General features: G+C 34.6%; 1 protein-coding gene across 1 annotated transcript; it reads right to left on the minus strand.

Annotated features, from left to right (window-relative positions):
- Nucleotides 1-12,036: 12,036 nt before the first annotated feature.
- Nucleotides 12,037-13,409, minus strand: LOC123550190 (somatostatin receptor type 1-like). Its single transcript, XM_045338623.2, has one exon. The coding sequence runs from the start codon at nt 13,208-13,210 to the stop codon at nt 12,197-12,199; it is 1,014 nt and encodes a 337-aa protein (XP_045194558.2). The 5' UTR covers nt 13,211-13,409; the 3' UTR covers nt 12,037-12,196.
- Between the last annotated feature and the right edge of the window lie 10,994 nt (nt 13,410-24,403).

The raw sequence follows: 24,403 nt of genomic DNA on the forward strand, positions 1-24,403 counted from the left end.
TATTATGAAAGGATGTGTTTAACATTTGAGTAGACACACATTGCTGACCTCAGAAAAAGACTATAATTTTTTTAAATGTTTACAAATTTGCACAGGTTTTTCATACAATGCAAATATCAAGTCCTAATTGTTTAAAACATCTTTACAGGTGCGTAGCAAGTTAGGCATTTTGTTATATTAACCCTTACCCTGCTAAATTTCTAAAATGGACAGGGCTATCATTCAATTTGGGTTGTACCCACCGAAAATTTACAGACTGAACAGGAAACATTGCAAACCATGATCAGCAGGCACGGACGTGCAGGTTGATCTTGGTCTGCAATGGTCGCAAAGGCAAAATCGCTTGCCACAATAAGCAGATGGTGTTGTTCTATTCCTCGAACAATAACTTACTTATATAGACAACTAGAATAGTTGTTATTTGATAGACCAAAACAAACAACAACACAAGCTCTTACACTACCTGTTATTTTTCAGTGTAAGATTTCAATGGTATCATGAAATACCTCTTTTTCGTAAATACTTGATAGTAATTTTTCATTTAATTTCATTTACAGACAATTTTCTCTGTGTAATTATTACCACTGTTTATGTTAATCATATGATATAATGTTTGTTGTGTGTAATAATAATTTAAAATTTCAATTTACACTGGAAATTTTTATTACTTTCATACAGCACAATGCCAGTTATCTCATATATTTTCTTCTTGCACTGATCCGGACATTACTAGTCATAATCTATTCCTATTTTAATTGATTTTGAATTGAAAAAGTAAAGTTTATCTACATGATAGGGTATGACCATATCATTTTTTAATTATTTCTTGCTATGTTTCCTGGCGTTGCAGTGGAATTTGTAACTGTTCTTGTTTCTCCTCGGCACTTTAGAATGTTTATGAATGCGTTTCTGAACTTAGCATTAGTTACTCCGTTGATAATCCAGTTTGTTCCGGAATGAAGACATCCGAAGATAATGGAATAACTGCGGATACAAACAAACCTGTGCTTTTGATTTTCATCGGTCGCAGTTTCTGTTAGAAACGTCGTAATAATATAAGGAGACCAACACACAGCATACATACAGTAAACCCTTATCAGTATTCCACATCTGATAAGACTGCTTTTATATTTACGTCTTGACATGCTACTCGTCTTCAATTTCAATATAACAATAATGCCTAATGTTAGATTGATAAGAAACTGCACGAGAATTACTGATGACGTAACGACCGAATAATCACGTGGTACCAAATCTTCGTATCTGCAGTTAAAGTCAGTTTCATTGTCAGTGGAATATGCTGTTAATATAGCCGAAATGCAACTCAACACTAAAGATAATGTCCAAGTACAAACAAGAATAGTTATTCTGCTAAGGGTTTGTGAAGATTTTAACAAATGTTTTAATGGAAATACAATTGCAAAGAATCTGTCAAGTGACATTAATATTATTATTTTTGAAGAACAAATCACTGATGCCGAGACACAAAACACCTTAACAGCACAAAGAAATCTACTGGTTTGTACGTATATTATACCTGCATAGTCAGCCAGTTGAATGGAAAGGCCAACAGACAATAGCAGGTCAGCTGCTGCCAAGTTTCCGATTAGATTGAACATAAATCCTTGAAATTGTTTTTGATATTTTATGAGACTTATCAGAATCAGAGTATTTCCAAATAACATGCTAGCTGCAAGTAAAGAAGTTATTATCATTCTTAAACACCAGTATTCAAAAGCGAAGGAACACGGTGCATTTAAGATGCCGTCACAAAGAGAATCAGTAGAATTATTCATTTTATAGATAGGCACATCAACAAACAAAGTAGGTAAGAACGTAGCTGAAGTTTCGCAAGCTAGAGTCTGTACAATTTCCGATGTCACTTTTATCAATTTCACCATTAAAACGCAATCTATTTGCACAAAGTGTTTTAGTTCCAAATCAGTCCTTGTAACTATATTTTTTTCTTAAAACTATCTAAAAAACGAAAGTTTAAAAATCAACATATGTCTCTGGATCGTTACTATTATATTTTTTAGTTATATTTCCCTCAAATTTCAACATATGGCATATGTAATCGAATACTGGAAGCGTTGTGAACGTTCCGAGCAAACAGTTTCAGGATATTAATTCACCGTAAATGGAAGCAAATGGCCAGTGGGATTTCATGTCGTTATCGGAAATATTTAGACAAAGCAATAGTTAGTCATAACAAAGATGTACTAGGTAACAAAAAGTCAACCCATACCCTTTATATGTATGTGTGCCGACATGTATAAGAATTATATACAACGCTGTCGCGGGTTCATTTTCAAGCATACTCAAAGAAAAACATGCAGCTCCTTTAAAGCTTAAGATAGACGTGTTAAACCACTGGCACCAGACCAGAAAGAAAATGCCACTTTACATGTTAAACCTTACCCCTAGCTATACTATAAGCACCATCGTTATGAAAGGGAAAATGCACTAACCATTTCAATCGCGCATTTCTCACATCAAATGCGCAGCTCGGTAAATGTGTACTATGGATATTGAACAAGTTTTAATTTATCTCCCATTGTGTACCGGTCACATTCATCTTTCAAAATTTGACAGAAATATACCAGAAAAGAAAGCACAAAGGATTATGAAGTGAAACCATCTTAAGCGAACCCATCTTAACTTTCTTAAGAAAGTGTTGTTTTTTTTCGAATAATACTTGTGACCAAATTTTGTGAAAATCTGTCCAGCTGTTCGTGAGTAAAAGTTGTTCAAAAGTGTTTTTTCTTCTGTAATGCGATCAGGTAGGTGGTTCATTAGACCAGTTAAACATATTTGAACAAAATTACTTCAGGTATGATAATACGTTTTAAAACAATTGTGTAAAGTCTAAATCATCACATACCGTTAAGTTACATAACTCGTTAGTCGGGAAATAATACAGTGCTTTAAAAAAGAAGGGATTTCATTTTACTTTACCTAAATGATATTAATTTGAGATGTGTTTTATTTTCATACGCCTTTTTATCTGTTAATATTTTTGTACTTCTTGAAGAATGTCCGGTTAAATAAACAAATGTGACTGGCTAAACAGGTCACTGTTGTCTCCATTCCCTAAAAGGTTGTGTAGTCATAGCCTACCAAAAATCTTTTGGAATGATAATAAACAATTATTTATTCCAGTACTTGATGCGAAACAAAGTTCATATCTATGTAAATGTTTGAATGATAAGTTTCGGTTTGTTGAGAGCAGACATCCACAATCTTTAATCTTTAAAACACTCATCTACATTAATTTTTGACCTTCAGCAGCATCAGAACTATAAATACAACTGTCCACTTGAATTGTTTGTAGGTATAACTATTTGAAGTTTTAAATATTTCGATAATTTATTGATTTATAGGGACATTGACCAGAAAGGCAATGATCAATCAAAACAGTAAAACATTTCATTGCTATATATGTGTATTAAAACTAATTGATTGTTTACGTTATCTAACGATTCAGCAATGATTGTTTTTCTTGTAAACTATATCAGCATTATAAATACATTTATAAATACATCGAAAAGTATTTTAGTTTTGTGAAGGTAAATAATCGTCATCACAGATTTATCAATAAATGTTTACAACATTTGAGCTAGTCCTAAATAGTGAAATTGAAACATTTCCTTGCAGAAACATTAAATTACAGAGTTAGGGTGAAGATCTCAAATCTCTTAAGGATGTTGTTCTGAACAGTCTATAAAAGAGGGAGGAGTATAAGCAGTAAGGGAACTCGAGCACAATGTTAAGTGTTCTTACTGTATGGAGTGTCGTATAATTTCTACCAATCCAGTTATTTTTTGACTATTCGAAATATTCTAGTTGTCCCAGGGGAATTACACAGATGCACAAAGAGAGGACTTTATTTCATTCCCAAGGCCGGGTTTACATTTACAGGTGCTAAAATGTTAAAAATAAATAACGAACAAACAATTCCTTAGTCTATTCCTTTCAAAAGATAAAATGTAAATAGGTAAACAAAAATAATAATTTGTACGAGAGCTTTTGAACATACGAGCTTCTTATATTGAGCTTTCCAAGGAAACACCTTTATTCATTCCTTTATTTGTTTGTTCTTGTAGTCTATTCGTTTTACCTTATCGTATGTTTTTTTTTGTGTAGCCTGGGAAGCCGTTGATAATATTTGTGCTTTGTCAGAAGAAATCATACCTAATACCTATGCATTTCAGACCACTTAATTTGCGCTAATTAGTGTTGACTGGCATTCATCGAGTTTCTGATATTATCAACGCCTGGGGAAATCTGAAGGAGTTTCCATGTTACTACTGATTATCGATTTTCTATAATTAGCCTAATTAACATGTGATCAGATTTGCGTTTGTATGAAACGGAAGCGAGGCAATGATGCCGAAAATTCGGCAATTTCCGTAGATCACTAGGTCTGCATTAATATAACTTCTTGATAGCTATGACGCAAATGTAACTTCATACTGATATATTTAAAAGTTGTTAGAACTTGCTGGAAAAGTTATGGGAGGTACAAACTGGTATTTGTCTATGGCCCGGAAATGTTCGGAAACCTTCGGAAGTACACGATTCCGATCTGTCTTTTCCGTGAGAATTCCGTTTCTATTTTTAGCCATGGTATATTGCTTTCAGAAGTTATCTTTCTTTATCAAACACCCGCATATTTCGGGTGTAATATAGGTGGCGCTGCGGTCGGAAAACAGGTTTCCCCAGGCTGTCAATTTGCAGGTATTATGAAAGTTAGAAATTGTTAAAAATATATCTTTTGTTGTCGAACGATCTGGATGCATGCTGCTTTAAGGCTGGATGTTAATAAATTATTTCCTTTTCCTTATCGGAGTTCATGCAAAACAATCGACAGAATAGGAGCGGTAAATCTCTCGCCAGTGATTCGTGTTTAATTTCCCGATCCTATTACGTCGGTCATTTCGCATGAACTCTGGGAAAAAAATCATATCTTATATTTACATTATATTTCCTTTGCATTTGCATTCTGTTCACTAGACAGAAGAGCTACGACATCCTCTAAGGAACATTCTCCCTGACTACAAGTCGACGTCGTCAAAATAGCGGCAAGTTATCTCTTAGATACGTAATCGTAACTTTGACGCCTTTCCTTGTGCGGTTTATGCAAATATTTTGTCAATAGAACAGATTTCGAGGATTCAAATATTTTCAATTGTTTGCACAACTCCTGATGACGTCATGGAAGACTTTGCTCTCCAGGGCTGGTATGACAACACTTTTATGAAATACATTACCTATACCATGCATTATTTAGCTACTATTGATTAAATTCGGCATATTTGTAGCACAGCAGAAATATTATTGATTTGATAGATCTTCCTTGAGTATTTTTTGAGATCATGGCAAGACCCTGTGTATATTTTACATCACTATTACACTTTTGGCATCAAATATTCATGGAGTAGGTCTAATAGTCAGGCAGTGGGCGTTAATTTAAGATTCTTTCCCAAATCATTATATAATATTTTGATGTTCAGTCTGACCTTCTAATTTGACTACATGCAAAATATTGATCTAAATTCAAAGTTTATGCTTGAACATATTTGTGATTTTGGCTTACTCCAAACGCGTTTAAAGGACCATAATGCTTTAATTTTTTTTTATCTTAAAAATAGGCGAAACAGCTAAATAGATCTTATTCGTGATTACATGGGTAGAAAAGCCATAAAGGGAGAAGAAAACAACAACAGATTCGATAAAACATTTTTAGACTAGTATATTTAGCAATATTCAAACCTTTAACAGTAAATCAAAAAGGGATTTAACAAAAAATTAAAGTATTTCATGTCCATAATCACAACGTTTCCTTTATATCGGTCTCTGATCTTGCCAATGCGATGCCTCTAATTTCAACTTGCTATTTGTCCGCTTCATTTTATTTGTCACGATTCTTTTCTTGTATGTTTATTGGTGTTCTTATTTACCTTAACTTTCACCCTTTATATTATCCCAATTTTCTAACCCCCCCCCCCCCCCCCCACCTCTTCCATGCCCCAACGCTTAGACGATTCAGCTCGTTATCAAACTTAGATACGATATCATGACCATACATACCATAAATATTTCGACCAAGTTTAATGAACATGGTATAATAAAACGTCTCAATTTAGAGTGGACACTGTAAATCTCAAGCTTTTGAGTAGTTCAGAATCGCTGGCTATCCATACTGGATGATATAGTTTTCTAAAAATTAAATTGAGACCAGATTTGGTGATTATTGAATAAGAACTACTTAAGTTCGAGAGCGGTCACTGTATATCTCACAAATTTGAGTAATTCAATGGCCATATATAACTCCATAACCTCTTGGACAATCCGGCCGTTCATCAATCTTCGATAAGATATTTCTAAAAAGAAAATTGTAGCTAAATTTGGTGAAAATTTTAAGTTAGTGAGCAGTTAACTTAAGATATAATTCTCCCCGTTTGAAAGGCATATAAAAAGCAGTAGACACAAAAACAGGACAGAAGTCCAACAGGAAAGTCACATTCAAGACATGCAGCAATCCATACAGCACCCAGCATGGGAATATGGGTTTCTGAAATTGTATACTCGTAAACAACGTTTACAGGAAACGACGATAGTTTTTTTCTGTTTAGCTACAATTCAACTGAACTTGGGACGAAATAGAAATATGCAGCCAAATACAGATATTATGTTTAAAGTAACGACCAGTCCTCCAACCAGTTTTTGCCCATGAAGCTTAATGTACATGTGTAAATATTGAACCACGAAACACATAAAACTGCTTGTTTTATTTTGCTTGACAACAATTAGTGAACAATCGCAAAATCGATTAAGCGCTTGATTATCAATGCTATGCTCAGCTATTTGTAATGCATAAAATGACACAAAGGATAATGGATGTAAAAGGTTATATCATCTAGACGATCTTTAGTGTATTAGTTTCCTGATATTTTCATCATAATGACAATTTTTTTCAGAAAACAATATGAATTTATGGTAACTAATGGAGATTATGCATGCTATTTGTCCACGAACTGTGGAAGTAGAACGTAAACAGCTGTTTGCTATTTCCGCTAACTACATGACTGAGTGAAAAAAAGTTGTCCTATATTAAACTTTATTCACATAATTATGATCCTGTAAATGGGAACATCAAAAATGATTTTAAATAATGAATAATTTTGCTTGAGATTTTTACCATAATGTATTTGACTTCTTAATCAACTATAACGAGCTTTCGTTTGTGTTAAGAAAAAGTAGGTGTAACACATACGGATTTTATATATTCTTTTACAGAAAATTTTAATCCAGAGTAAATTTTCACAAAAAAGTGTTGTCAATCAATCTTTGTCATACTTGAAAGGTTTCTCCTCTAATATAGCTTTGTGCTCTACGTTCAGAGTTTGGGTCATTTCATGTTCGCCACAATTGTTAGAAATTTACTTTTATTAAAACAATAGTGACATTAAAGATTATTTAACAATCAAAGTTTAAAGAAAATGTCTAAATATCCACATAAAATGTTCATGACTTGACTTGGTACACATACATATTTAATTAGTTACAACAACAAATGTGTCCGAATTTTTTTTATTCCTTAACATTTTGAAGTAGTTCTGCACGTTGGTGTCATTTTTGTTCTACAATGATGTAAATTTGATTAATCACTGTTTTTTTTTTTCAAAACGTCAGCATTTACTAAGAAAATGTGGCAAAAAAGATAAGGTCGTGTGCTTGATTTTTGATTATACTAATTTGAAAAATTACGACCTCATTCAGGTTTTCATAAGAGAAGTATAGGAGAATTCACAATTTTGACGCCTTTTTTTCGAACAGAGTTTTTTTTTTTTTTACAAATGTAGAGTTTAATGAAACTCCTCACAATTGTAAATAAACGTATGGTCTATTATATGGTGAAAAAAGATGCTTGTGTTTGAGATATTTGTACATGATTAAAATTATCTGCGTATTCAAAAATGATTCTAAGATTTTTTTCTTTTGAGTTATTTAACGTTTCAGTATGATATTCTGTTTTTAGAAACAACCTTAATACGTAAATATTTGTGTCAACTTTTCACTATAATGATGGGACAATGGTTTTTTTTCTCACCATAAAACATTTCCAAATCTGTTCAAATTTTATTTATGAACATTTTTAAAACTAGAAACCTTCTCGTTTGCAACAGAAATAAAGCAAAATACATATGAATTTCAAAACATTGTACTAAATATTCCTAGGACATTTTGAATAGTTTGGGGAAATTTTTACAACTGTTGCTAGAAAAATATATTAAATAATACAAATCCGAGGTTTGCAAATGTGTAAACTTTAAGGAAAATAAATAAGAGGAATTCAAAGAAACGAAAACTTTATAAATCGTCATATGAGTCATATACATTACGTAACTGTCTCACATGCATCACTAGGCAACGGGTTCCGCCTTTCGCAATCACTTCTGCTTGCCATTGTGTCCGGATACAACGCTTGAATGTAGTTTGTTGCACCAAGTTGCTTGAATGCATTTCTCATTTTTGTAATTCTTACTGTAAATAATCCAGTTCGTCGCAGAATTCATAAGCCCAAGTATAAGACTATATTTACGAAAAGACACACCGTTGCTTTTCATCAGACTTTAAAAACTAAAAAGATATTCAGATCGAAAGGAAACCAACAAACTACAAAAATGGCATACACCTTAACCAGAAACCCATGTTTTATCATGCTGCTTTTGTATTTCTGCCCAAGTCTCCACATAACTATTAAACACAAAACGACATTAAATACAAATTACAACTGCAAACAATGATATGACGTTTGGTATCAACTCTCCAAATTTGATGCAATCAATAATTTATTCTATGAAGTCTAAGTCTCACTACTGAAGGCCTAGGTTTTCTTTAAACGTTTATCGATAATAAAATCATCTACGGATGAATTGACTTACAATTACAAAGAAGTATCCCATTATATTGGGATTGAATAAACATAACAAGTTCATCACAAGTATCAGTGCACCAATGTATTCAATAACTGGTCTGAAGTCAGAGTAACAGTGGCCACTCTCTATCCATTATGTGTGAGATTTAGAAAAGTTTCATACTTGAATAGTCATCGCACTGTTAAACAGGAAAGCGACTTACTGCAGAAGGATCAATTACTAAACATGTCAATTACAGAGGTTGGTAATTAAACCTGGACCAACTGTACATAAATTGGATGAATTTAATCTAATTCGCCAGTGTTTTAGGGATAATGAAAGTCTATCCGAGATTGAGAATTGTAACAAAATGATGTTCTACCAAGTAATTGGACTCCATCCAAGGATAGCTTTTTCTGTTTAGCTTCAACTCAGCATGCAGTTAAATACAGAAACTATTTTTTAAAGTAGCAACCAGTCCATAAAGCAGTCTTTGCCCTGGACGCTAAAATGTAAATATTGAAACCAAAAACACATAATACTGATTGTATTATTTTGCTAGACATCAATTAGTGAAATCCATTAAACATTTACAGATTATCAATGTTATGCTTAGCATTTTGCAATTCATAGTTCTTGGTTTTAAAATGTGCATGGAACTGAAGCAAATGTTAAGGACATAAAAGGCAGCTAATGTCTTCTCAATGATATACCGTATAGCGGGTTATTTCTGCGGGGGAAATATTTCTGCGTTTCTGCGGTCTCTCGGTAGAATCGCAAAAATATTTCCAGCAGAATATTCATCCAGCAAAAATTTAAAACGCAAAAAAATCTGCATTTTTTCACCAACGTTGTTCCACGCTATGTTATCCCAGGTAATCCGAAGTTCACAATGGCCTGGTCTAATTATTGAAAATTACCGTCGCCATCTAATAATTACCGATAATGGTATAATCATGATGATTAGGTGTGATGATCAATCTAAGTCCTAACTGTTAATCCCTCAGAAAACGTTTTTTTTTCTTTTGTGAATGAAATAAACTGAGTGAATCTCACTTCAAAAATGTGTCGTTCTTATTAATCCCTTGTGGCAATCTTCCAAACTAGGTATACTTTAGTAACATTTATATGAGTGTAACCGTTATATATATATATATATATATATATATATATATATATACCGTAGTTTGCAGTTGGTGTTTGTGCAATAATGTATTGTTGTTGGACTTATATTTTTCATTTCGCAAGTTATTATATCCTACAATGTATTCATTAAATGCAAAGTTACTTTACAGCAGTTACCAGTAATTTAGTTTATTGTTTTCATACTCTATCATTCTCACAACTTCCGATCATGCGAGGAATTACCTCCTCCTTGGCACCGAAAACGCAGAAATTTCTCTTCCTTTTAAGTGAAAACGCAGAAATTAAACACGCAGAAATTTGTTTCACATTTTTTGGAGCCAAAAACGCAGAATATTTTGACCGCAGAAATAACCCGCTATACGGTATAATGTATACGTTTCCTGATATTATTCATCATGATGACAATTTGTGTCAGAAAAAACCCAACAATTTATGGTAACTAATTGAGATTGTGCATGTCATTTGTCCATGAAATGTGAAAGTAGAACGTAAAGAGCTGCTTGCTATTTCCGCTAACTACTAAGTACATGACTGCAAGAAAAAGAGTTGTCCTATATTAAACTTCAGAACTCGATGGAAAGACGCGTGCTATAGAAATGTTAGAAGCAGGAATGTCGCGATGTCAGGTAAGCATTTTGATTCATGTTACAATTGCCAATATACTTTGAAAGAAAGTTCTCTAATATCATTACACAAAAATATAATTATTCAGAAGTGAGATTCAGTACATTTTCTGTTTTATTCCAGGTTGACAAGATCATAGACAGGCATGTGTCAACCATTCCTGCTTCCAACATTCCTATAGCATGCGATCTTTCATCGAGTGGCATCCGAGGCATACTAGTATTCAGTTTATTTCAGGTGTTTTCTGCTTTTTGCTTACACAAAACGCCAGGCTTTTTGAGACACACAACACAAATTAAATTTAACCAAAGTTTAAGATCACAAATGACAAAATCACGATTTGCATGTGCACAGCCAAGCACGGGATTTTCGCAAAAGTAAAAATTATTTTGCCGATATTTGTGTAGGCATTCAGGTCAATAAAACTATGTTTAAAATTCATTAGATTACCTTTTAAAATAAAAAAGATATCTACATTTTTCAAGTGTCTAGATGGAAGTTTTGCTCAATATATTTGGTTTGTTTAAAGATACGACAAGTGCAACACTTCAAGATACTTCTATAGGGATTTTACCCAATGACTTGAAAAGCTCTCCTCTATAAAAGCTTTCTGTACTTAATTTACATGTACGTTCGGAGTTTCGTTCCTTCCAATTTCGCCGCCTTTGTCGGAAATTTACTCTAAATAAAAGAATAAAGATTGATAAGATTATTTAAAAATCACCATTTAAACAAAATATTTTAAGATCCACATTCATGCACATAGATATTGAATAAGTTAAAACTTCACAGTATGTCTAATTTTTATTCCATACATATCTTAAGGTAGTTCTGCACTGTCCAATCATTTTTTGTTTTACAATGTAGAATTTGACGTACCCTGATATTAAAAAAAAATAGAATATACTAAGAAAGTTCGGCAAGCGAAAAAGGGCTCGTGTGTTTAATTCATTTGCTATACTGATTTGAAAAATTTGGACCCCAAGCAAGTTTTCGTAATTTTTCGTCTACGGGAAACTTACAATTTTGATAACATTTTCGCGAATTTAACATTTCAGAATAATTAGTATAATATTTTATCTTTAGAAACATAGTAACGTTGCCTTTTTAATGCATTTACCCACTTGTTGCCATTATTCATAAAAGGATTTTTGTTTCCAAATACTGAGTCCAGGCTTTATTCTACGTTATCAGGATAAATTACGTAACGCCATCAATGCCGGTATATCAAACGTGCAAAAGCACCTTAATCTATTAATGCATGTTGTCTTATTTCACCATAATGAAAGGACGATGTTTTTTTTTCACATTAAAACATTCAAATCTGTTCAATTTTTTTTTTAATGAAAACCTTTTCGTTAGGAAAAAATAAATAAAATAGAACCAAACCCGATAACTATATTTTATCAGTTATTTTGAATAGATTGATTGAGGTCTGCAAATGAGCAAACTTTGAGTAAAATAAATAAATAGAAAACTGTATAGTCTTTGAATTATATACATTACGTAACTGTCTCACATGCATCACTAGACTGAACCAGTTGCCTTTCGCGATCAGTTCTGCTTGTCATTGTTTCCGAATACATCGCTTGAATGTAGCTTGTTGCACGAAGTTCTCTCTCGTTTCGACAAAGTAAGACATGTTTGAATGCATTTCTCATTTTTTTATTCGCCAGACTATAAATAATCCAGTTCATTGCAGAATTCATTATTCCTGGAATGATGGTATATTTACGGAAAGACATATACCGTTGCTTTTCATCAGACATAGTAACTAAAAAGGTATTCAAAACGAAAGGAAACCAACAAATTACAAAAACGACATACACCTTAATCAAAAATCCACATTTTATCATGCTGCTTTTATACTTTTGTCTTGACATTGTATTAGTTCTAAGTCTCCACATAACTATTAAACATAAAACGACATTGATAACAAACTGTAACAGGATAATGGTAGATGCTAACAATGATAATACCTCCGGTATCAGTTCTCCCACTTTGTAGCAGTTAATAACTTTTGATGAACTTGCATTAACTGCAATAGGGATAACACCCACTAAGACTGAAATGGACCAAGTAAGCGCAAGTTTAACCCTTCTTGTTTTTGTTTTCCTTGAACGCGCTAAATGTTTCATCGGGAACATAATCGCACAAAATCTGTCTACAGATATAAAAAGGAGCAACTTTCCGGATGTAGCCAATGATACTGCTGTAATCATTATTTTCACCACACAGTAATATCTGTTCATTTGTAGAGATGTTAACACCGACCCAATGAGTTCGAGAGTTAGTGCAAATGCTAACAATAGATCCGCTACAGCCAAGTTTCCTAGCAATATATAAGGAGTTCCTTTCAAGTACTTGGTAAATTTCCTAAGGCTCACAAGAATCAAGATATTCCCAAAATATGTTGCCAAAGCAACAATTGCAAGAACAACAAAAAGCGTTATTTTAAATTTGTTCTTTCTGTCAGGAACGTCCGATTCCAGGTATAAATCCGTAATGTTATTCATGTCTAATATTTCCTTATATCTAACAGCATATTAAGTGTATAAACAGATTCCTATCCAAGTTACTATTAGTTCATGTTGTGAAACTGTCTACAAGAACGTTCCGTTGTTATAAAATATATTTTAGTTTTTACACTTTTGATATTCCTCTGACATTCAGTAAATTTGTCTCAAAATTTACTTTCTTTCCTCTATATCTGTAACTGTTCCATAACTGAACCATTGCTAATCGTCCGGCATTAATTCATATACGTACAGTATTGATGGAGTAAATGATTACAATTAACGATTGCAGAATTTTGTATTCAATAGCTGGTGCTTGTTAATTATAAACTGCTATCGAAAATCAATGTTAACTTTTATCAAACTATTTATCTGGAATTTACTCATTCATTAGGGCTGTGAAGCAAATTAATGAGAAGAACACATCATATGAACACAGAGTGTATCACATCTCGGCATCTCCGCTGTTAGTAATCACTAGATGTAGACACTCGTTAGTAAAATTATGTTTGTCAACGTTTTGTACTCAGCACGTGTGCTATGCAAAACACCTTCACCAGCCTAAAACTTTCATGATGCATCAACTTTTACCCCGTTACACCAGTCTGAACATTTAAGGTTAATAAAAGTAGATTTTTACTTTAAGAAAATCACCCAACTTGTTCCGAAAGTAAAATTAAAGTATTCTACCCTCAAATGTTATTAGGAAATTTATTTTATCTGTACTGTGAGATATACAGTAACATTTATATCCACAATATCTTCTTGATATTTCTTTTTCTTTTGACAAGTGTATCGGGTTTCAGTCATTCATTTTTTCTCGTTGTAGAAGGGACACGTCATATTTGTACTATAAATCTCTCAACTTTTAATCACACTGTCATATGCAAATTAGCTTCAGTGGCCAGTTCTTTTAGATCAGGGAATGTATTTATAGTTGACAGAAGTAAATATCATGCACTTCGAGCACTCTTCAGTGGGACCTTAGTTCCACCCTATGTGAAATTGCAAATATTCCACATCTAGTATTGCATATATATATTTAGTTGCTCATCCTGATTGTTCAGCTGGATTATCTTATTTTCAACTGTCTGCTATGTCGATCTGTATTGAACAGCACTTCAGCTTTTTCAAAATGCATCACATGAATATTTTTATAACAAAGGCAACCCTTAAAAATAAGAAAACAAACAAGGAAGTGAGATAAATATTGTTGCCTGAATAAATATTCTAATCAAGAAGATATCTTAGCCGCGCCATGAGGAAACCAATATAGTGTATTTGCGACCAGCATGGATCCAGACCAGCCTGCGCATCCGCGCAGTCTGGTCAGGATCCATGCTATTCGCTTTCAAAGTTTATTGCAATTAGAGAAACTGTTAGCGAACAGCATGGATCCTGACCAGACTGCGCGGATGCGCAGGCTGGTCTGGATCCATGCTGGTCGCGAATGCACTTTTCTCATGGTGCGGCTCATTTCTTTCCCCATTTGTCCAATGTTTATTTGAGATTATCCATTTCTTTGATAGTATAGCCATCACAAATAAATGGAAATTTAATGTATTTAATGTATTCAACCGAAGTGTTTTTCATTAAAAATGTAGTTTTGTATATATCAAAAATGGATATTGAATGCGTCTATACTAAGATTTATAAATGAAGTTATTGATTATCAAATTTTCACTTTTTCATTCATTATTCTCTAAAGTGAAATTCAGCCCAAGGCATTTTTGTGTTTTATTCATCTTGATGTTTGTACATGTAAACATACTGCATTGCCTAGGTATAAAAGTTTCAATGAATTCATCATTTTGATACTGAGTACAAGTAAGGAACTAAAACATTGTTAAGTCATTAATTATTGAATACCAATAACAGGGAACTTTTAATTAAAAATGAAAGCAAAACAATAAAGATAAATTAAGCTGATTCATCGAAATGTGAAAGCATACATATAGAAGTTCTATTAACTTTTGAAATAGATAGTAAAAGTGACATTGTAATGTAAGTGATTTGCACTACACAAATGGCAAATAACTAACTGTGCATATTTAAGCTCTAAAAGGCATATACGGTGGCCATTCTAAAAATAATAAGAATGGCGCGCTCCCGTAGAAATTTGGCAAGCAAGAAACTCCTGTTTGACAAGGATGATACACGAATTACTGCCTTATAATCCTGCAAAGTTTTATTGAAAACTATCATACCGTTTTGTAGATATTTAGTTTTGTAGCAGGTGTAGTCATATACACTAAGCAAAATGCATGTAGCTATGAAAAGCGAACAAAAGTCTAAAATTAGAACGTACATTAAAGTATGTTATTCCTTACTCTGTGAGCTGCATACTTCATATGGGGAGTCTGCAGTATCAGAGAAATCTGTGTGCAGGTTGGTAATTCAAAAATGGTCATGCAGTCATTAAAGACAGGACTCGTCCTGGCAGACCCAAAACAGAACATTGCTACTGTAAGACGTCTGATTGGTGAAGGCGCCAAGAAAGTGTCGTTTTGGCATGTCAACGGTGAAAACTCATAATATTCTCAATTAGCACTTGGGTTTAAGAAAGGTTTGTGCCCAATGGGTGCCTCACACGTTAATCGAGGAGCAATAGGCCAATAGGGTCAAATGTACTAAAGAAACGTCGAAAGGGTCCTTAAATTAAGATGATCTCCTAACAGGTGATGAAACCTGGATATAATTGTATGAGTCACAACGTCGCGTTGACAACAGACAGTGGTTGTGAAACGGTGACCGTAGACCACTAATTGCAAAAAGATTTAAAAGTGTCAGAAAGATTTTGTAATCCATCTTCTTTAACTAAATGTGTAGTGTTGTACAAATTTCTACACCGTCAGGGAAGTCAGTCACTTGAAAGCTTTATGGAGACAAAGTACCGAAACCTGTTAAACGAAAATACAATAAATGCATCTAAGGACTAGTCTTTGCGGTTTCCAGTTGATCCATGACAACGCTGCGGCACACAAAAGTGTCATCATTCAAAAGTTTCCGACAGTGGTACATATCAATCATCCCGCTTATTCACCAGATCTAAGTCCTTGTGACTTTTTCCTCTTTCCAAGATTGAAAAAGATGCTGGACCGGTAGGAAGTTGGCAGTTAGCAGTTGCAGCAGTTACAGCAGTTAACTGCTAGCAGTTACAACAATTAACTGCTACAGCTGCAAGCAGTTACAGCAGTTAACTGATACAGCTACTAGCAGTTGCAGCAGTTAAACATTGCGAACAAATCAAATGTAAATAGGAACAACAACGCTGAAAAATATCAAAGCTTTTAGTAGTAGTGTGACATCTACAGACAATTTGAAGCTGGATTCAAGTAATAGCTACGGACCAGCGTGAAGTTTGCACTTGAGTAGTAACAGCAGTTTTGCTGTTATTACTACAGTAACAACATATTATTTCTTCTATTACTACACATGTCGCAACAACGAACACTTGATATAGTATTAACAGAATCCATGTTACTACTGTAATTCGCAACGGTTTGGGCATGCATTGAACCATATATATAGCTGTTTATTTTGTTTGTTTTATTTTAGAAATGAAATATATTTTATTCGATATATCGAAACGATACGCAAAGTATATACACCTGCTGAAGAATTTCATGAGAGTGTAGCCCGAGTGAATTATACACGCAGCGTGTAACCAATTCGTATTGTTGGGAAATATGTGAGACATGGTTCTGCTATAATATATCATATTATCTATTCTAATACGTCTTTTATGTCAGCACTATTTCATTGCACATGTACGGCGCCAAATCACGGCTGAAGGTCGATGTCGCCAACGTGTAACTATGCTAACAACGTTAAAATACGGGAAGAGACACGTCCCGCGGAATAACTTAGGAATGCGTACAGTAGACGTCTAGTGAGTTATTCTGGGTGCCTAATAATCAATTCATTGTGTGTTAATTAAGTGTAACACGTCTTTCATATGAAATAGATAAAATGTATAATACATATATAGTAGCATTCTTTTTCGGCGCATGTAATATGTCGACGTGACCTCAAAGTGAAAGAAAATTCTAGCATAAAACTGCCGTTTATGTCATTTTTCGGGGGTATTTTGATAGAAGAGAAAACATGTGTTAACAGAGAGATACTCGCACTCACGTGCTGTTAAAACACTCTTTTAATATATGCGCATTCCGTGGCTGAGTGTAAAAGTATTACGGCCCCAACACGGATAATTCAAAAGGAAATGACGTCAACGTGACAAAACAACGCAGACATCCCCGCGCATTTCATGGAATGACGTTCAGGGATAAAATATTCATTTATTAGTTTTAACATGTTTTTATGCTAGAATAGCGTTAGCGCATGTTCATTTCGTATTATAACATCATAGAATCCCTCGGGGTACGTTGATACCCCCGGCCTACCGAGCTCGAGCACCAACTAAACCCTCGGGATTCTGCAGATGTTATAACACAAAAAATATGCATTATCCCAATATTCGCATGGATATATATATATATATATATAGAGAGAGAGAGAGAGAGAATTTATACGAACTAAATCACCACCACAATATACCAGACCAATTACGGCAAAGCGCCTAGCAGTACAAACGAACACGCATATGCCACAGCAAGTCCACCAACCCAATAAGATTAGTTTCGATGCTGCTTTATATACGAGCCCGAATTATACTGCACATTCGTACTGGTTCAACTTTTGCATATATATACTCAAATCTCTGTTTTCATGTCTCATAAATCAGTAGTGACATTTTAGTCTTTTTAACTGATTGGGACCAGAGAAGCTATATTTTCTCTCTCTGAAAGTAAACTGGATCTCGTGGATACGTTGAATATATATAGAGATAATTTGCATTAAGGGATATAACTATATTCAGAACAGTTGACTTTCCCATACGTGAGATCCGCTAGGATACAAGTTCGCATTATAAATTATTATATAGTAGAGAGAATTTATACGAACTAAATCACCACCACAATATACCAGACCAATTACGGCAAAGCGCCTAGCAGTACAAACGAACACGCATATGCCACAGCAAGTCCACCAACCCAATAAGATTAGTTTCGATGCTGCTTTATATACGAGCCCGAATTATACTACACATTCGTACTGGTTCAATTTTTGCATATATATACTCAAATCTCTATATATATTACATATTGCTTCGCCGACGGATTTTCAGCCGGCGACATAATTATGTCCAAAGAAGGTCTAATTATGTAATTACAAAATTTACACAGCAATAAACAGGGTAAATTTAAGAATCATGTTGGTTCATATCTAATAAGATTTTTGTAATATTAATTGTTGAGACATCAACCATTTCGGTCGTTACAGATGAGCATATAGAATCTGATCAAACTTTGTATATGAACACAGTGTCATGTTAGGAACAGAATTATGAAAAATAAAAAACAGTCATAGGTCACCATGCTTGTTCAGGAGTTATCTGCCCTTAAAGATGAAAATTTGAAGAAAAATCCAGTTTTAAGGGCAGATAACTCATAAACATGCACGATGATCTATGACTGTTTTTGCATTTTTCTGTTTCTAACATGAAACTGTGTCCACATACAAAGTTTCTTTAAATTCTATTATTGGGAAGTTTTTACCCCATCTCTCATACAAGAAACAGCAGCGAGTGTCTTTAAATGGTGCAATCCAGTGCATTCTCGAATCTACAATTTGAGGGGTTATCTTGTCGATTCGCTGCATTAATTAGGGCAGGTTGATGGTATCAATTCGGAGTAAAATTATATACTTACAGAGCAAATATACGTTGGATATGAAAAAATATATGGTACCGGGTGATTACTTTGGGCTTTCACAAACCTTATCCGTATAGGGATCAACGTAAATGAGAACCTCACACGATATTAAAGGCCTTAGTAATTATACCCCCTCCAAACATGTTTGGGGGCGGGGGCTATATAGGAGTCAGTTTGGCATGTCCCGTCCCGTCCCGTCCCGTCGCGTCGCGTCGCGTCCCGTCCCGAAATATATTTGCCTGGAAGGATTTTAATTTAACTTCACATTATTATTCCTCAAGACCAGATGACATGTAGAACACATCACCTATGCCTGATGGTCAAAGGTCAAGGTCACAATTCAAGGTCAAAGGTTAGATATTTGGTTTTTGCTCCATAACTTCTATGTGACTGGAAGGGTTTTATTACTAAATGGATCAAATAATTGTTCAACATCATCACCCATATGACACAAGGGCCATAACTCTTGCACCAATATTTCATAAATTATGCCCCCTTTTTATTTAGAATTTCAGGTTAAAGTTTTGATACACTTTCACTTTATCTCAGTTATTACTAAATGGACTTGATTTAAACTTAAAATAGATGTTCCACCTTATCACCCACATCATGTGACACAAGGTGCATAACTTCTGACAACAATTTTTCATGAATTATGCCCCTTTCTTACTTAGAATTTAAGGTTGAATTTGATGCATTTTCACCATATCTCAGTTATTACGAAATGCATTTGATTCAAACTTGAAGTAGTTGTTCCACATCATCATCCACATAATATGACACAAGATGCATAACTCCTGAACCAATATTTCCTGAATTATGCCCCGCTTTGATTAGAATTATACTTATATAGTGTTTTGATACACTTTATCTCTGCCTCTCTTATTATGTGATATTTTTTAACACAGACTCAAGCTATTGTGCAATATTCGTCCACCACTGGAATCATAAAATACTCCAGTGAAAGTTCGATTTTGGCTACAAACAACGTAGATTTGGACCCTTTCCACCTTAAAATTTGCCAAACTCATGGTTGCAGGACAATATAACTCACAAAAGGCTTGACAGATTTAGATAAATTTTGGTACAATGGTGTAACGTCATAAAATACAGGTCAAGTTCGATTTAAATTGCACATTCTTTTTGCCATGTCTTTTTTATGGTTGCCACTATTCTGTCACAAGACCGTTTTATGAGTGTATTCGTCACTCCTGTGACAGTTCTAGTTCATGCTACTGTGACCTAAGATATATGTCACAAGTTAATTTTTTTTTCAGCTTTCACAAAACGCATCCGTATACGACTCAACGCAGGAACGAAAATCGCATTACAAGCCTGTTATAATCCCGGGCTACAGTGACTTATGTCTTTGTCTCTCCCTGTCATTGAAGGTATATCTTTGTGGTTAAAATTGTGATCTACAATTTGACGGGTTACATTGCCGATTCGGTGCATTGGTAAGGACAGGGTGTCGATATCAATTCGGAGTAATATTTTATATATACAGAGCAAATGTTTTCTATACGTTGCATATAAAAAAATATATGGTACCGTGTGATTACTTTGAACTTTCACAAAACTTACCCATATGCGGTTCAACGTATATGAGGACCTCGCACTATATTAAAAGCCTTAGTAATTCATGCTACTCTGACCTAAGATATGTGTCACTAGTTAATGTTTTTCAGCTTTCACAAAACGCATCTGTATACGACCCATCGCAGGAACGAAAATCGGATTACAAGCCTGTTTAAATCCCGGGTTACAGTGATTTATGTGCTTGTCCCTCCCTGTCATTGACGGTATATCTTTGAAGATAAAATTGTGATCTACAATATGAGGGGTTACATTGCCGATTCAGTGCATTGGTCAGGGCAGGGTGACGGTATCAATTCAGAGTAAAATTATATATTTACAGAGCAAATGTTTTCTATACGTGGCATATGAACAAATATAATGGAACCGGGTGACTACTTTGAGCTTTCACAAAACTTACCCGTATAGGTCTCAACATAAATGAGGAAAACACACGATATTAAAAGCCTTGGTAATTCATGCTACTGTGACCTAAGATATGTGTCACTAGTTAATGTTTTTCAGCTTTCAAAAAAGGCATCCGTATACCACTCAACGCAGGAACGAAAATCGCATTACAAGCCTGTTTTAATTCCGGGCTACAATGACTTATGTCTTTGTCCCTCCCTTTCATTGAAGGTATATCTTTAAAGTTAAGGTTGTGATCTACAATTTCAGGAGATATATTGCCGATTCGGTGCATTGGTTAGGGCAGGGTGTCGGTATCAATTCGGAGAAAAATTATATATTTACAGAGCAAATGTTTTCTATACGTGGCTTATGAAAAAATATATGGTACGGTGTGATTACTTTGAACTTTCACAAAACTTACCCGTATAGGGCTCAACGTAAATGAGGACCTCACAACATATAAAAAAGCCTTAGTAATTCATGCGACTGTGACCTACGGTATATGTCACTAGTTAATGTTTTTCAGCTTTCACAAAAAGCATCCGTATATGACTCAAAGCAGGAACGGAAATCGCATTACAAGCCTGTTTTCATCCCGGGCAACAGTGACATATGTCTTTGTTCCTCCCTATCTTCGAAGGTATATCCTTAAAGTTAAGATTATGATCTACAATTTGAGGGGTTACATTGCCGATTCGATGCATTTGTTAGGGCAGGGTGACGGTATCAATTCGGAGTAAAATTATATATTTACAGAGCAAATGTTTTCTATACGTTGCATATGAAAAAATATATGGTACCGGGTAATTACTTTGAGCTTTCCCAAAACTTACCCGTATACGGCTCAACGTATATGAGGACCTCGCAACATATTAAAAGCCTTAGTAATTTATACTACTCTGACCTGAGATATGTGTCACTAGTTAATGTTTTTCAGCTTTCACAAAACGCATCCGTCGGATTACAAGCCTGTTTAAATCCCGGGATTCAGTGACTTATGTGCTTGTCCCTCCGTGTCATTGACGGTATATCTTTGAAGTTAAGATTGTGATCTACAATTTGAGGGGTTACATTGCCCCTTCGGTGCATTGGTTAGGGCAGGGTGTCGATATCAATTCGGAGTAAAATTATATATTTACAGAGCAAATGTTTTCTATACGTTGCATATGAAACAATACATGGTACCGGGTTATTACTTTGAACTTTCACAAAACTTACCTGTATACGGCTCAACGTAAATGAGGACCTCACACGATATTAAAAGCCTTAGTAATTCATGCTAAAGTGACCTAAGATATATGTCACTAGTATTTTTTTTTCAGCTTTCACAAAACGCATCCGTATACGACTCAACGCAGGAAAGAAAATCGCATTACAAGCTTGTTTTAATCCCGGGCTACAATGACTTATCTGTTTGTCCTTCCCTGTCATTGAAAATTTATCCTTGAAGTTAATATTGTGATCTATAATTTGAGGGGTTACTTTGCCGATTCGGTGCATTGGATAGGGCAGGGTGACGGTATCAATTCGGAGTAAAACTATATATCTACAGAGCAAACGTTTTCTATACGTAGCATATGAAAAAATATATGGTACCTGGTGATTACTTTGAGCTTTCATAAAACTTACCCGTATAAGACTCAACGTAAATGAGGACCTCGTACGATAGGGGAGTCGTTGGCGCAGTGGTTAGCTGGTTGGACTACAAAGCCAGCGGTCCGGGTTCAAATCCCGGTTGCGGCTGATATCCCGTCTAGTGTTCAGTGCTGGGTGATTTACTTAAATTGGCACTGTTTCCTGCAGTATCGGCCTTGACTGGATGCTGTGGAGGTTAATATGACGTCCGCCATGGACTCGGCTGGAATAAAGTTGTACCTTTCATTCCAGGTGGGGACTTTCGTCCACTTCCCATGTTAAACAAGAAACTTTATATAAAAGCCTTAGTAATTCATGCTACTGTGACCTAAGATATGTGTCACTAGTTAATGTTTTTCAGCATTCACAAAACGCATCCGTATACATATGTTAGCAAATGTTTTGTATACGTTGCATATGAAAAATATATGGTACCGGGTAATTACTTTGAGCTTTCACAAAACTTACCCGTACACGGCTCAATGTATATGAGGACCTCGCACCATATTAAAAGCCTTAGTAATTCATGCTACTCTGACCTGAGATATGTGTCACTAGTTAATGTTTTTGAGCTTTCACAAAACGCATCCGTATACGACTCAACGCAGGAACAAAAATCGCGTTACAAGCCTGTTTTTATCCCGGATTACAGTGACTTATGTGTTTGTAACTCCCTGTCATTGAAGGTATATCTTTGAATTTAAGATTGTGATCTACAATTTGAGGGGTTACATTGCCGATTCGGTGCATAGGTTAGGGCAGGGTGACGGTATCAATTTGAAGTAAAATTATATATCTACAGAGCAAATGTTTTCTATACGTTGCATATGGAAACATATATGGAACCGGGTGATTAATTTGAGCTTTCACAAAACTTACCCGTATACGGCTCAACGTAAATTAGGTCATCGCACGATATTAAAAGCCTTAGCAATTCATGCTACTGTGACCTAAGATATGTGTCACTAGTTAATGTTTTTCAGCTTTCACAAAACGCATCCGTATACGACTACATAATTATCAAATTAATAGATTTAACAAAATACACAGGGCTTCACATTAAGTAAAGATCTCAGTTGGTCAAAGCACGCAATTATCATAACTGCAAAAGTGAATAGCTCACAACGAATCAGCAAGAGATATGTCAAAACAACAAACAGAAAAGTCAAAGAAACAACATAAAACGCCATTATGTCCGATCTAAACTTGAATGCAGCACTACCATCTGACATTCATCACATACAATTCAACGAATATAACTATCGACAGATCGATACGTATGCAACAACAATAATCAAACAAGCAGTATCGCCTTAAACAACTTAATATACAATCCCTTGAAAATCGCTTTTTTAAAACCTCTCTCTCATAATGTTCTGTAAAATAAAATATTATCTTGTTGATCATACCCATAAGGACTCTAATATATCTGCTGTAAGGAATCTAATATATTTGATTCCGCAATGTCACACCCAGTATGCAAACTCTTTATTCCAATAACCATACGTCCTTTGAAAAAATACCGTTTCACAAACAAGAAGACCACATTTGCCCTAAATTGATCTTCTGGGTATTATATTACGACATGAAAATATGAAGCCACTGTCTAGGGTCCATTTCATTCCGTGCTTGGCCTTGTGATCGGCAGTAATATGATACAAAGGCATCATACTGTAACTGGGCACATACACTTTGCATCGATTCTAATAAATTCTGTAAAAAGATCCTTTGGAAGCAAAGAATGCAACCAAGAAGAATAATAGCAGACTCGGTTTGATTGAGTCTGTTCATGAGA

The sequence above is a fragment of the Mercenaria mercenaria genome, chromosome 6 (genome assembly GCF_021730395.1).
Source record: "Mercenaria mercenaria strain notata chromosome 6, MADL_Memer_1, whole genome shotgun sequence".
NCBI classification, from domain to species: domain Eukaryota; kingdom Metazoa; phylum Mollusca; class Bivalvia; order Venerida; family Veneridae; genus Mercenaria; species Mercenaria mercenaria.